General features: G+C 37.0%; 1 protein-coding gene across 1 annotated transcript; it reads left to right on the top strand.

The window, feature by feature from the left end:
- Window positions 1-586: 586 nt before the first annotated feature.
- On the top strand, window positions 587-15,552 carry ZC3H7A (zinc finger CCCH-type containing 7A). The gene is made up of 20 exons (XM_089502138.1): window positions 587-654; window positions 1,426-1,465; window positions 1,559-1,756; window positions 2,580-2,738; window positions 3,151-3,251; window positions 3,958-3,991; window positions 5,672-5,840; window positions 6,901-6,962; window positions 7,695-7,884; window positions 8,521-8,682; window positions 9,003-9,199; window positions 10,353-10,453; window positions 11,251-11,432; window positions 11,909-11,982; window positions 12,614-12,747; window positions 12,874-12,979; window positions 13,068-13,176; window positions 13,527-13,648; window positions 14,599-14,762; window positions 15,363-15,552. Exons 1-20 carry the CDS (start codon window positions 587-589, stop codon window positions 15,550-15,552), a joined length of 2,562 nt encoding a protein of 853 aa, XP_089358264.1.
- The last annotated feature ends 413 nt before the right edge of the window (window positions 15,553-15,965 follow it).

Genomic DNA, 15,965 nt, shown 5'->3' with positions numbered 1-15,965 from the left:
CTACAGCTGGGAGAACAGATCTTTATACTGTGTTTATACTGTATGTATATGTTTGATCAACAATGCTCAAGACCCTTTTTATTATACCCTTAATTATTTGATATGAAAAGATGGACCTTACCGTTTACCGAGGTACCCGTATGATAAGCTCTGCTAAATCCTAAGTAATAAGGTGTTACCAATTGGAATTAAAGGATGGACTGCATTATAATATCTGATTGTGAGAAGCATGAAGTGTGACAATGTATCTGAAGATTTGTTTGCGTTACAAATGAGGTGTAGTTTGTATTTTATAATCTTAAATACTCACAAGCCATAAGGGTTGGATACTAAAGGAAATCCCCTTGTTGGTTTAACTGTTAAAATTGGTTACCGGGTAGTAACAAGGGAGTGTGCATCACGTGAAATGTATTGCGCTGACCTTTTAAACACATTGTGAACTTTAACCATTTAAAAAAAAATAATAATAAGATAAACAAAAGTTCTGTATTAAGCAACCTCCTTACTTATGTGACCATCACAGTGAGCTGGAATTCTCCTTCCGTTTCAGAAGCTGCAGGACTTTGGAAGCTGCATAGTGGTTAACATGTCTTATGTTACTAGCGACAGACTCACCAGGCAGGAGGACATAAAGAAGGGACTTCAATTTATTCAGTAAGTCGGTTTAATTTATGATGTCATTAATCTGAGTACCAGAGTTTATTCACTAAACAGTAAATTATGAGATTGAATATTTCATATCGCCCGGGTTGGTATAGATATTGGGGGTTGGCACTTCACAATGTACAAAAGCTAACTTCTCACTATTTAGTGAATAAATCCTCTGGCTCACACTTTTTCTCCAGACAGTTCACACTACTTACCGCTATGATGTTAGAGGGAACTTAGCGCACTTCCAATTATTGTCTTTAATAAAAATAAATTCCAGCAGCTACTGTGATGACATCTAATGGAACTTTCTCTTTAAATGAATGCATCTATTGTATTGGAAGTCACATGTTCATTATATCTTACTAAAGAATGAGCATGGGCTAGATCCTAATTTTTTTGTCATATGAACTTTAGTAAATCTACTTTTGGGATGAAAGACAAAAATATAAATTGCAAAAAACAATTAGTTTCATAAATGATTCATGAGACATATCCCCACTTAGGATGTGGTTTAAGTTAGAACCAGAACTCGCTGTGGTCATCGGCCACGTTCCGCACCTGCTGAGTTAGTTCGCTGGAGAGCTGGTTAGATGAGCGGAGTTCAAGCCGTGCATAAAATAAAAATTTTCTACAGCGTTTTCACTGTTTCGAGAAACATCGGTAGGTATGTTTTTAGAAATAAATCATAAAATGGGAGTTGTGTCCAACTGTTTGGGGTAAACATTGAACGATTTCTTGCAAGCTTGATTTAGTAACCATGCATATATGTTTTAGGTCTTCTCTGCCATTCTTTGGAACAGACAACGAATATGAGGTACTTCAGTTTTTAAGCATGCTCTAGTCTCTGCCTATGGCTTGTTTTCTGTTATTTGTATATTTTGTTTACTACAACTTTGTCTATCCTTAGATTTTCTTGCAAAGACTCATTAGAAACCTGTACAATGAAGGGAATGACTTGTTCAGAGAAAGCCGCACAAATGACTCCATTAACCAGTATTCCGAGGCACTGAGTGTTGCCGAATATGCTTCTTCAGAAGATATTTCCATCCCAGATGACGTGTTGGAAAAAGTGTATGCAAACCAGGCAGCATCTTACTCCAAAATGGTATTTAAGTTTTATCTCTGCATTTATGTAATGATCATCCATTTCTTAGGAGCTTGGCAGTCCCTGTTATATCACTCCTTCTCTTTGGCTCTGGTAACCTTTGTATGGGTGATGTGAGGACAATAAGAAGAAATAAAGACAGTAAATTAAGCTTTTGTTTCCACCTTTTGGACTCTTTATCATAGGTAATGTAGTTGTATTATTTCAGGCAGCAGTGGGAAGAAGAGAACCTAACAAAGCATAGAGTCTATAGAAACCCTGGGCTTTCCTAGCATGAAAACAACCATGCGCTACACTAGCAATGTATATGAGATGCTTGAGATTAATTGGCTGTCCAACATAGTACAAATTTAACATTTTGTAACATTAATGTTTAATGTCATTTTATTGAATTAATCTATCGTCAATACTGTAAGACATGATGATCATTCTCCTTTGGCCTGTTTGCAACAAATGTTTAATTTACCAAACTTACCTATGCATTATCAAGGGCCAGCCCTGGAGGGTTTATCGCAGTGGGAACTTGCACACGGTAAATCAATAACATAAAATGCTTCAACCCACAATCTAGTCGGTAAACCTCAGATAGAAAGACCTTTAATAACTGCTACTATTACTGTTCTTTGGGAAGCCTGGAAGCTGAACTTTATGAATATCTTTCAGTTTGTGACATCACGCCAAGTTAAGTTCTGAAAAAGTTACTTTATTGTGTAGGGTAATTTTGTACTTGATAGATTTCTTTTAGGAAGCCGTTCCCCTCAAAAGCAGATTGTTGCCTCTTTCTAATGTTTTTTTTTTTCTTAATCCTGTTACTTTGTCCTAGGGCCTTCATGAGAATGCCTTAAAAGATTGTGAATCCGCCATAAGCTTGAATGAGGACAATCTCAGAGTGCTATATCGCAAATCCAAAGCACTATACATGTTGGAAAGATACAAGGAAGCGTATGACTCTGTGGCCAGGTGCTCCCTGACTGCTCCACAGGTGATTTTTCTGTTTCTGGTCATGGGTTTACTTTGTATATATGAGTGGACATCACCAGTTTTCCGAACAGTGGGATGTTAGCCTCATTTATCATAAAAGATTAAATCTAGATTGCAATAAACATTTTATCATTGTGCAATAAAGAAAATGCAGAATGTTCACTCAAACAAATTGCTACAGAGTGTAAGCAAAAAATTATGTATATGTGTGTTCATTCACCAAATATCACTTTCATAATTCCACGCTGTGTAAAGTGTAGTTCATTATACACATGCAACCACAACTTTACTTCAATGTTGTAAAAAACAAGATAAAGCTTAGCAGGACCCTAATAAATGGTTTATTTTTTAACTATGTAAAACTATAACATTTGTTGCACTGGAAGTAAGTCAGTAATTGTTTGCCTTCATAGGATGAAAGTGTTGTGAAGCTAACTCAAGATCTCGCTAAGAAGTTGAAGCTAAAAATCAGAAAAGCATATGTCCGATGCCAGGTATACACTGTGATTACCAAGCTTACATCAGGATTTAACACTTAATTTTTTATGTTTTTTATTTTTATTTATTATTGTTTTATCTATTCCAGCCAGATCAAGAAAAGCCTAGCGTGGATGGCACAGAGAAGGTATGGTCATTTTATATATCCACAGTTCACAACCTTCAAAAGTGAAGAGTTCAGCTAACAGCTGGGAAAAAGTTAACGGCTAAAAGTTATGTCTGGTTCTCAGAGATTATGATGTGATGGCCTGTGGGTCTCTGTTAATGTTAGTAGTGACTTCATATGTTTCCCTTCCCTGTTTAAATAATATACAAAAGGCTTACCAATATTACCGATGGCCATGAACTGTCCATTCCAGCATATTGACTAGTGACTTCTGTTTGTGTTTGATGCTTATTGAGTTTTTTTTCCCCTGCTGTCAGAGGAATTTTAATAATAATAGATGGTATTCACAGTCGTCCTTTTTGACATTATTTTACTAGCATCTAATGATTCTGAAAGATAATTGGGTTAGCTTTTCCTATGCCGCTTTGTTTTTAACTCCTAAGGTTAAACTGGGATTTTAGTAATGATTTTCACACAAAAAAAATTAAGGATAAAAATTATTTCCTGGTCCCTTGAAATGTTTTGTCTGATTTTAGTACAGAAAAATTGGACAATAAATGGTGACGTGTCATAATCAAGAACTGTACCCTTTTACCTTTTTCATTTGTACTTCCAGGTGTCAGAAAGTTTGGCAGAGCAAATTGAGCCAGGTTAGTATCTCGGGTGGTGTTCAGGAATGTTTTGTTTAGCTATTATGTTTCTTCTGTGTTTATGAAATACAAAATTATTTAAATCCTGAATTATTTTGTCCCTTATTTTCACTTCTGACCTAACAAAAGTATCCAAATAAATTAAAGTGTGACAAATATGCAAGAATAGAAGAAATCTGGATGGCGGGAATACTTTTTCACAGCATTGTACCTAAACTGATGTCCCTAAATAAAAGTAATACTGCTTAATTCTACAAAGATGTGACCCCTGAAATTCAGTAAGACAAACCTCTTAAGGCTCTTATCTGTTAGAATGTAATGTACATGAGAAAATGTAATATGTTAATTATAAGAGTGATGTAGAGGGAGGCTCTTGCCATCAACAGTGCTGGCGTAATTGCAAGCGAAATCATATAACAAGAAAAAAATGGATTTATGTTAAGTCAATACTTTTGCATAATAGTTTGTGCAGTTAAAATAAGTTCTCTATTGTGATATTTTGGTAATGTTTAAAAAGTGCAGTAACAGCAACCTTTTGTGTACCTGTTCCTTGGGGCAATGGTAATGTAGACTATTACTCTAAGTATTTTAACAATACTGTTCTATCTTACAAATGCTTTTTTCTTTCCCAGACTTGCCTGACATCAGTTCTGAGTCTCCTTTGTCGTCCTTTCAAACTCTGAGTGTTGCTATGAACTCTGTAAATGACCTGGATTCCGTTCCAGTCTCTTCTCCCTCTCCCGATGTTATCTCTATGGCTGAAGCAATGACTTTTCCATCTGCGCTTGTCAGTAATGGGTCCTCTGCTTCCTTTCCAACTTCCTACTTGCGCGATGGAGAAGTAATTGGAGAGGAGCTGGATCACATCCTTGATTCTGTGCCAGATTCTAACCTAAGCATGGTGAGAGCAATGCCTTCTGCTAAAATTCTATATCCCCTGCACGTTTTTCCTAATGCATAAATGTAAATTTGCGGTTGAATGTACACCGTATCGAATTTTCATGCATATTTACTACACTGTCATTCTGGAAAAGGAGCAGGAACGCAATTCCTTGGTGAATATATGAATTTGGACTAATAAATTGAAGCTGGAGGTTTTTTTGGCAGATAAGTAAGCAAGTACATGTTGTCTGGGTCATCATTGCTGGTTTCCCTCTATGTAAGCTCGTGCTCAGCTGCTTCCCACTGGTGTGGGGATCCGTGAAATCACCCACCATCTTCAACTCTTTTGTAAGCAGTGAAAGACCACTGAAAACTAAGACTTGGTTCAGTAGATCTATTATTGTCCAAAATCCACAACTTTTTGCATTCAAATGTTATCAGCAAGACCTATAGGATTAGCCTGCAACACAGCCAACTAGTTCAGTGCCTACTTTTATTCTATCTGGCCACAGGAATCCATTCTTATGTTCTTTACCAGAATGGGGGGGGTACATTGTTCCATACAGTCTTGGTAATAGGCATATACCACCATATATATAATACCATATATACCACGTAAAGAGTAGGATACCTGTCTCCAATAAACTGCACTTCTGTGTGAATGCTAGTTCTGCTGACTTTATTTCAATCTCTCCTTTTAGATGAAGTGAAATCACTAAATAACGTAGACTGTTATACCTGTTATTAATTATTATTTTTTTTGGATATTAACTGTATGCGGTCCTTGTTCTTTTTCAGTCTATTACTACATTACCAGAGTCTTTATCTACCACTGTAGGAAGTTTTCCTACTAATTTGGTAGAGTCCATACGACTTCACAGCTATTCATTTTCTGATATGTACTCCCAGCCGCTGACGGCAGCATTCAATAGCTTTTCGCTAAAGTCTTCTGTGGACTCTCATGGAGGTAATCTTAAGTATCTTTGTCCCTCCCTGAACTTGAATTATTATTTTTGGAATGCTTTGTATTTGAGTTTAAATGGGTGGATGGTGTCACAGAAGATCATTGTGGCTGTTACACAGATTATATTTTTTATAAAACTGTCAGGAGGGGTATTTCTTTGTGTTGAAACTTGACATGGCTCACATTTTATGAAAATTTAGCGAGTGAATTAATTACAGGGTAACCTCATTGGTAGTAATTTAGAAAGCAGTAGTATCTGTTGTAATCTAATTACAGTAACAAATCTGTCTATCTATTCCTAAGTAACATGTGCAAACAACATATACCGTTGGGTCCCCTATCTGCAATTTCTAAAACTGATTCTTTTCTGTAGTGTAGTCGGCAGCTACCCCCAGAAATGTTTTGCATGTTACTTAAGTTAAAGAGGAAAACCTTACACGTACAGCTAAATGATCTAGTGTGAGATCAGTAGGGCAGGGGTTGGTAAAATCCCCAATAAACCCAGTGACTGTCCTAAATCCCATGTTAGCCCGGTGTCTTTCTGATGAGCGAGTCATGAAATCTGACGTTGGCTGAGGCGAGAGAGTAATGCAGATCCCTGAATGGACTCCATGATGATGATATATCTTGGTCTTTGAGGGATTTTGTCAAGATGCCTACTCTTTTTAAAAGATTTTACTTAGGTCCCAAATTTGGATCAATATGTTTCTGGCATTGGTTTAGTGACGTCCCAACTCCTTTGAAATGGCTCAACCATCAGCCAAGTTTTTGTCAGGTTTTCAGTAATGTTCAGCGTGGGACCCTGTGTACCACTATCTGATTGCAAAGGTTAACATTTATTTAGATTGACATTGGACAGGGTTTGGCTCTTATAATGTGTGATTATTTACTGAGCTTTTCATATGATTATATTTGTAAAATATATATATATATTTTTTTATAGTGGGTATGTTAAATCCTTTTACTGAACATTAAAACAAAACACAATTCTTTTCTATTAGCCATTGCGATTGTGTAACCTCTTTACTGACAGTGTATTTTTCCTTTTTATGTTATTTCAAAGTGTCTTTAGGTCACCAAAATGGAGCATCTAATGCTGCTTTGATGAATTCCTCCAAATTTCCAGTAAGTATGACAACATTCTTTTAACTACTCAACATGTAAAAGTAGCTTTTCCATAAGGTAAACGGTATCAATATGTAACAACTGACAGCTAGATGTATCACATGACGCATATTTTAGGTACTTCGTTCTTGTCGTAAAAAAAAAAAAAAGGTTTAATCCTTGTCTTACTTAAGGGCACTACTAGAATCTCTTCTCTTGATTGTTTAAAAAAAACATGGCTGCCGGCATAACCACTATTTCTACAGTAATTAGCAAGACTGGACACTTCCATACATATTATGCAATAATGCTTAACATACGGTTTTTTTTGGGGGGGGGGGTTGTATCATTCATCTAGGTACTTTATGTGCTTGTTTTCATTGTTCTTCTACCCCTTTGTTCATCATGTTCTTACAAGAAAAGATGTTATTACAACAAGCAAACGTTCTTTGCACCCACAGCAGTTAACCTCTTCTCTTCCACATACCTTCTCCTTTATTTCCTTTCTGACCCTTTTTTTTTTTTTTTTAATTTTTATTATTAAGACTTCATTTAGAAACTAAGCTCCCCCCTCCACTCAGACCAAGTATCTTATCCTTAATTCCTCTTTTCTCATCTAACCAATTAACCCTAAGAGAATTTATCTCATTCTACAGCTATGTTTCTCCCCGATCAGCTGATTTAAAACTCTTGTGTTAATCCAAGCACTGGAGTAATACAGGCTGCAGTTGATTCAGTTTTATTTTCTTTTAGGTCCATAATTCTGCATATTTTCTTCGGCCAAACAGTCCTTCTCCATTTTCGGAGAGTCCTATTAAAGGATTAGAAGGATTTAGCAATATTGCGTTGTCGGTTTCATATTCTACTCCCGTGAAGGGTGAAAACCCGCTGGAAGGGACACATGAGTTCAGGCAGGCTTGTCAGCTATGCTTGTCCATTGCAGGTAAGCAATAATGGCTATTGGGCTGTGCCCAAAAGGTCATCCTATATCTTGCTGTGCAGATATGTAGTTTATTCTTTTGGGCACATAAGCAAATTGTTTCTGAATCGGGGCATTCATCAGTACTGTTATAAAGCTGCATTTGGTAAGGGTGCCAACAGAGCTGTATGATGCTCTAAACATGGTGGTAGGGTTTCAAGGTACCTTTTGCTAAATGCATAGTGTAGTTTGGAATGTGATGTCTATGATGTTGGGTATGTCATAGTATAGTGGAAACTCAATGTATAAAATGCATTTTGTGTAATGTATACAGTGTAGAATAGGTATCCTGTTTTTCTGGGTCTGCAAGGTTATTGTTCATTGTTTAATTAAAAAGCTGAGGTCAAAAGATTGAAAAGGCATGTTTGCACCACGTTCTCACAATTATTATTAACAACTTGGATTTCAGCTTTCCTGAAGTTGAAACGTTCCTTAATTAACCAAAAACCCAGAAAACATTTAGACCAACAGAACTGAACAGTTTTTAGTTTTTGATGTTTGAATTATGTAATGCCAGATTCCATAACCGTGATCTCCCTTTAACAAACTATCTCAACATTCTGTACCTTTTTTTTTTTTTTTTTTTATTTTTTTTTTTAGGATCAAAATGCCATAGTTTCAGCATTAACTTCAATTTGGATCATAGATGCAAGAAGGACATTCTTATTGGCAGAATGAAAAATTCTGCAGATGGCCTATGGAAGAAAATAAGGCCAAGGCCAATAAAAAATCAATATTTGGGACCATTTTATATATGTAAAGGTATATTCTTTTGGCTTACATAATAACTCTAGCTATGAGTGCTTTCTTTGTTCTTTCTTTTAATCTAGTTTTCAATGTATTTTACTCGAGTTTAAGGCGAGAGATGAAATTTATATAAAAAGAGCCTGCTGTCTTTTTAGGTTGCGGGGAGCACTTGTTTAATATTACAACAGTTGTATTCAACAGCATTAGATTCCCTGGTTGACTTTTTAGTAGAGGGCTGTTATATTTTATCTAACATTACTTGTACTGTATCTATTGTGATGTTTGTATGGTAACTATGTTACTCCATCTAATACCGTAACTTAAATCCATTTTAGATGTTGCTCAAGGAGTAGAGTGTAAGTATCCAGGACACTGTACCTTTGCCTACTCCCAAGAAGAAATTGATGTGTGGACGCTGGAGAGGAAGGGGATTTTTTGCCGAGATGCTCTTTTTGGTGGAGATGGCAAAGACAGTTTAACAATTCCGCATTTACTGCAGGAACACAGCGGAAGATTTGTGTTTCTTTGTGAGGTAAATTACATTTTACGTCATTCATATACGATTCATACTTTTGCAGATGGCATAACGTCATGCTTTCACGCTTCTGTATCCCTGTCTTCTTTGCTGCAGGTCTGCTTCTTCTCTTGCCTCTACCTCTTTATTCATCTGCTTCTCCCCAGTATTGGCTCCATTGGCCAGGGATTCTGGAGCACATCCTCAAAAGAGGGGAGCCTCCATGCACACCCTGTCCTGATTGGAGGAACAGGGAAGAGGCTGTCCACGTGGTGTGCTCTGTCTGCCCTTTTGTGGAAGTGTTCTAAGACTCCAAAATAATGAAGATCGATTTGCGGAGAAAGAGAGATGCAGAAACGCTACTCCTCGGCTAACCTGTCTGCAATATCCTGGCTTCTTGGGGTACTTCTGCAAAAGGGCAGAGCCATGACAGGAACCCTGTGGACAGCCCCCCATTCCTCCAAAGTTCCAGAAGGCCTGGTCAATAGAGCTGATACTGGAAGAAGCGGACAAAGACAGAAGAACAGAAGAGGCAAGAGAATACATTGAGAGGGAGGGTGAGAGTGCCCGGCTGCACTCGGAGGAGGTCTGTGGTCTGGGTGAGCTGGTATGAAATTATGTTGGTCCAGCCAACATATTTCAATATGCCACACATTACACTGTTTTGGCACCCCTGACCTATAATATACACCAATATTTGTTTTATTTTTTAAGAATATTGGGGTTTGTTTTTTTTTGTGTTTGTGCAAAAAACCCTTCCAGCTTTCAGTAGTACAGGGACTCCTTTAGCATGCCTATGACATTATTCAATTTCCAGCCTACCAAGCAGTGCAGCCGCTATGATTTCTTGATTCCTGATTTCAGTGCAATTACATTTTACCCCTCCGGAAAACGCTTCTGCAACAGAGTAGAGTCGTGATCCCATCCAGTTCAGATATGTTTCAGTATACCTCCCGTAAGACATTGTTTTTCAATCGCACATTACAACCAGGCTACAAACTTAACAAGGGAGCACTTTTCCTATTATACAAACTAAGTCACTTTATTATATGTGGCTTCTTTTCGCTTTCAAGCTTTGTCATTGTTTCTTTTTTTCTAAATTAAATTTGTCATAATATTAAACTCATTCTAAATGATGTGTATTTATTACAAAAGCTCTTTTGTACCGCAGAAATGTTTTGATCACAAGCCCAGAATTATTAGCAAGGAAAGTAAGGACTCTTCATTGTACTGTTCACATCCTCTTTTAAGGCATGACTTTGAAGATAACAAGTAAGTCTGGCCAAGCTGAATATGAATAGTGAGTGATTACTAGTAGTGAATAACTCATAACCTGTGTTATGTATGCGGTCACCACAACAGGCAACACACAGATCTTCTGCGTTTGGTCTCTGTAGACCTGTTTTCTCGTTGATACTGTACCTTTTCCGCTTTGCATCTTTTCAGCTTTGTGTATTGCTGTAACTTGGGTGAGGCAGCACCTTTTTAATTTAACATACCTGTTTATAGACCCCTATGGGACGTCCCACCAATCTTGTCCTGTTTGTGAGGAGCAAAAAAAGCATTTTAGCTACAAATCATTTTCATTTTTCAAACTCAGTTGAGGGCACCCTATGTGTCATTGTGTATGTGGCTTATTTATTTTGGCAGTAGGGTGTCTAGCGTTGTGTGCTAAGTAGGTTTTGGCTCCACTTGTGTGCCAATCATTCATCAGACTAGAATATTCTTCACAGGACACTGACTTGTATTTGCAAGTTTTCTTTTTTAATAGCCACTCTTGTATCATTATCGAAGCAATGAATCAAATGGTTTCCTTTACCGATCCCTAAAATACTTCTGGCCATGATTTTACCTTTAAATAAACTTTTTGTGAAATTGAGGGCAGGGTGTGAACTGGAAGTTAACACGGGCAATACCTTTCAGACTGAGGTCCTTTGTCTTCCCTTCTGTCGTGTTGACAGTTTGTTGTTACACTATAGGTTTACATTAGCTTTTGGTATGTTGTTGCCTATAAAATGCTTTTTATATCTACATACGTATCTTTTTTTTGTTTGTTTTTTTTTTTTTAGGTGTCTTGTTCACATTTTTACCGAGAGCACAGTAAAATATTACAAGATACGTCCTTTCAGCCCGGGTTTTGAGTTGGATTTGTGCCGGCACGAGGTCCGCTATGGCTGTTTGAGAGAAGATGACTGCTCTTTTGCTCACAGCTTGGTGGAGCTCCGGGTGTGGGTGATGCAAAAAGAGACCGGTAAATAGCTGCGACCAACCCCCTGCTGTTTATGCAGTTCTTGAATTTGTTACATACAAAGTACCGTAATAGTGACTTAGAATTCTGTTTTATTTGATCTGTAGTTGTTGTTTTTCCTATAACACAAAATGTATGTAGTCCATGGGCCAAAAGCTGCTGTTGTACAAAAAATATTAAGCAGATTTAATGGACTCTTTATTGGGTACCTGCATTAACCCCACTCAGACTATTGGTCTGGTTATATGCATCCCTCAAAAGCTTCCACCATTAACAGACATACTTGCAAATTAAATTCACATTTTAAGCTCCACAATGTTATGATCTATACGTTTCGGGGAGGCCGTCACTTCTATTTATTCACATCAGGGATACCCTACCCAGTTCTGCAAGAAAATGTAATTCCTTTATAGAGTTAGATTATATGACCACATATAACCACTGCTTTTACGTTACAAGTATGCTGTCTTTCCATCCAGGTATGTCTCTTGATACCCTTGTACAGGAGTCTACGAACTTCTCAGGTGTGGAGTCGGGTGCCCTTAGTTCCCAGGTATTTGTATATGTAACTTCTCACCGATTTGGAAATTGTGAGTGCACACACTATGGTACCTAAAATTCCGAAATGCAGAGCCGCTCTTCAGCTCAAAGTTGATATTTTAACCTTTTTATCGTATGTACTACCTTTAACTTACCGAAAATTAATTATATATCAATCATTCAAGTATTCTAAACTAAATGTGATTTCTCTGGGGCTGATATCATGGGATCATACTTTCTCCGTTCTGAGCTTCAGTACTTTTTACATGTATTCATTAGAGTTGACTAACTGAATATTTAAAATAAAACATGGTCCCTTATTTAATAAGCTAAATTGGTATAGTGCTTTATTTTTATAATTTTCTTATAAATTCAACATTTTTCTGCATGATATTGTTTTAAGTTTTTCAATTATTTTACCGTTAATTTAAACATGAATATGAAAAGTGAATACAAAGTAAACTGAATGAATCTAATAGAAAAAAAGTAGAACATACTTGGTTCTACATACTGTTATTATTTCCATATCTGTTCCAAATCACGCTCATTCCGCCCAGATTAAAGTCATTGTTTCCAGACTGTACATTGCCAATGGTTTTGTAAAAGTCAGTGTGTGAGTATTGACCCTGTTCACTTGTTTTAAGATACCCAACATACCCAATAATCATCGATTTCCAAACTTCAAGATTAAGTTTGTTTGCGGACAGTGCTGGAGGAACGGTCAAGTGATCGAGGCAGACAAAAACAGAAAATATTGTAGTGCAAAAGCAAGACATCAGTGAGTAACAAAAAAAAGCCTTAGAATATTAGTAAAAGCTATAAAATTCTACAGATTGTGGGTTTTTTTGTTTTTTTTTGTTTGTTTTTTTGTGCTGTTACCCACAAATTAACTCTATGCTTTTAGATGGACCAGAGACCGCCAGGTAGTTTTAGTCATGTCCAATGAACGCAAAAAGTGGATATCTATCAGACCTTTCCCAACAAAGAAACCTGTACCCCTTCAGTTTGAGGTATGGAGATTTCCCCCCTATCCCCCAAAATAAATTCCAGGATGGACAACTTTTTCAGAGTGTGTTTACGTTATATTCTTACCTGCAGATGTGCAATCATATTGTGACCGGGAAAAAATGTCAATATATAGGAAACTGCTCCTTTGCCCATAGCCCAGAAGAGAGAAAAATCTGGACTTTTATGAAAGATTGCGGCAGTAAGTGAAACATTTGGTTATGGAAGATTTCTTGTTGAATAGTTTTGTTCATAAATAAAAATGTATATTTTTGTTTTGTTCTTTGGGAAGCAGCGCATAAAGCACTTGAATCCTTGTAGATATACAGAAAATATAGATATACCTTCTATGTATTGTAATTGGATGTATTAGGTTGTACGATAGGGAACAGGTGAAGTATATTATGCTTGAATGAGGTGATCTGATAGGTAGATTTATTGATAAATGTTACTTTTCCATTCACCACATCGGTAGATATCTATGCTATATATGTAGAGGGAAGGGTGAAACCGCTAGTTTGTATTCACGTGTACTTTTCTCCGTCTAATCAGTTCAGGACATAGAACATTTGTGTGACAAGTTACTGAAAAGCAAAAAAGCAGAGAAAGGCGATGGAGTCTCTGTTCAGGCCAACAAACCGATCCATCTTCCCACAGATTATGCCGAAACTACTGTAAGTAAAAATATAAGTAAGGATTTTTTGTACTATATCTGAAAAAGTGGTGGACCGGATCGGCTTGTAAAGTGTTTTAAGTGTCACAAACAAGAATCCGTTGGATTATACTTTTCCCCTTTAAAATGTCAGTCATCTTCATTTTTATTAATGCCACAATCAGTAAAGCAAAGTCTGTCTTTAGTCCGATTGAGATTTTACTATGGAACCTAGAAGCTGCTCCTTAATGCATGTTTAGCCCGCACCTACTCCCAGGACTATACCCATTGCTGCTGGTTTCAAAAGGGATTTTTTTTTTTAAACATATACTGCCATTTGAATAAAATATTCACGCTGAACACCATTACTTCCATATGCACCAAATAGTAGCTTTCCAGCAAGCTGTTGTGGGGGAGGTGAAGATGCAAAGTTAGAGATGAAAAAGACACACAACTGTATCCCATTATTTAAATATATGATTGCTAGACATAACTATAGATGGACTCAAGACTACCCAGGGTATGATGGGGAGACACCTGAAAACTAAAGTAGGGAATTCCATATGACTGGGCAGCCCTGAGAAGTCTTGTATATGAGCATGAGAATTATATCCTGAGGTTTACAAGGAGCCAGTGGAACATTGGCGATAGAGATGTAGCAATTGGTAAGGAAGATAAACCCAACAGCAGCAGCATCCATGACGGCCTGTAAGGGACAAGACAGATGATGAGTAATAAGAAATATTTTTAAGATGGAGACTGCAGTATTTGGATATGGACTGCCCAAAAGAGGTGAGTGTGGGGTGGCCTGAGAGGTAAGGATTGTTGTATAGAATAAACTTCTTACTGCTTGGGGAAAGTACACCTCATAGAAGAAAATCCTTATCGGCAGTAGTGAAATATTGGTCAATAATAATAATAATGTATAGAAGCTCACACCAACTTCTAACAGTAGACATATTTTATGTTTAGGTTGATTTCCATTGCTGGCTCTGTGGCAAGAACTGCAATAGTGAACGCCAGTGGAAGATGCACATCTCTTCAGACAAGCATAAGGAAAAAGTATTCCACTCCGAGGACGATCCCAACATCTGGCAGCATCGATTCCCTACGGGGTCTTTTAGTTTATGTGAAAGGTATGTTTGCATTTGGATTGTGTTTAAGAATACTATTAAGTTTCATTATATGTAACAATTGGTATTTTAATGCTGTGAGATTTATTGCATGGATTGTACAGTTTGTGTATAAAAAAAAAAAAAAAAAGCTTTTTCTATATAGCTACATATACCTTTTGAGGTCTATTCCCTAAAGGGATAGCTGCATTACAACTCCTTGACTGTATATTGTGAAGGTCCAGCCCCAGTGAGCTTGTTGTGCGTGAAAAGCTTGCGTGTGTATAGATTATATAGATATATAAGTGTTGACTCGGCTTGCTAAAAAATTTATGAAATTGAACTCGTATATAAAGTATATTTGCAAATCTGTCTATTATCCAGGTATGGCCTTTAAGCTATAATGAGCATTGTGTCTGAGCCGGTTGGATGCAGTTGCGCTCTAGTGGGCATCAATAAGTTGCTGGAGCTCAAACACTGCAAAGATTAAAAAGTAACATCAGTAGGTAGGACGGACTATCCTGCTGCCGGTCTTCACAAGGACAGGCTAGACTGGCTCTAAAGACTGATGAAGATGTGATGGCTCAGAAACCTGATTTATTTTTCTCCTCTGTATTTGATTAGGTTCTTATCAAGTAGGTGCCCTGATGGAGAAAAATGCAAATTTGCCCATGGACATTCTGAACTCCTGGAATGGAATGAGAGAAGAAAAGTGCTGTGCCAGAAATTAATCAAAGCTCGCAATGATCAGCTCATTAGCCCAGACGATAACGATTTTGGAAAATATAGTTTTTTGATTAAGGATTTAAACTAAAAAAAAGATAATTGATAATAAAATACTTCAGAAAGGCATTACAGTATGATTACAAATACTACAGTATTGACATGCTCCTAACAGTGTGAAAACAGCCGTTGTTTGATAGAAAATAAGGCATAAAGCTGCTGCCCGTAAGAAATACAGTATGTATACTTTTGGGGTCAAAGGCCTAACTGGCACGATAATGAGAAAAAAAAGAGTAGCAATATTGTGATGCGTCTAATTACATCACTTTTGACAGTTATATCGTCATCGATTTGGTATTTTTTTACGATAACATACTAACGAACTGATCATTCCAGTAATTCTATTATGACATCATTCCGTGCAAAGGAACTAAATTTGGACAGGCCGTTAAATCCTTTTTCTTCAACATTCATCATTTTTGCAGAATTTTATCAGTCTGGATT

The sequence above is a fragment of the Sceloporus occidentalis genome, unplaced genomic scaffold (assembly GCF_023333645.1).
Source record: "Sceloporus occidentalis isolate IW3139 unplaced genomic scaffold, rSceOcc1.0.p SCAF_195, whole genome shotgun sequence".
Lineage (NCBI taxonomy): Eukaryota > Metazoa > Chordata > Lepidosauria > Squamata > Phrynosomatidae > Sceloporus > Sceloporus occidentalis.
Note: the sequence above shows the minus strand (reverse complement) of the source record. Positions and strands in the feature narration are given on the sequence as shown.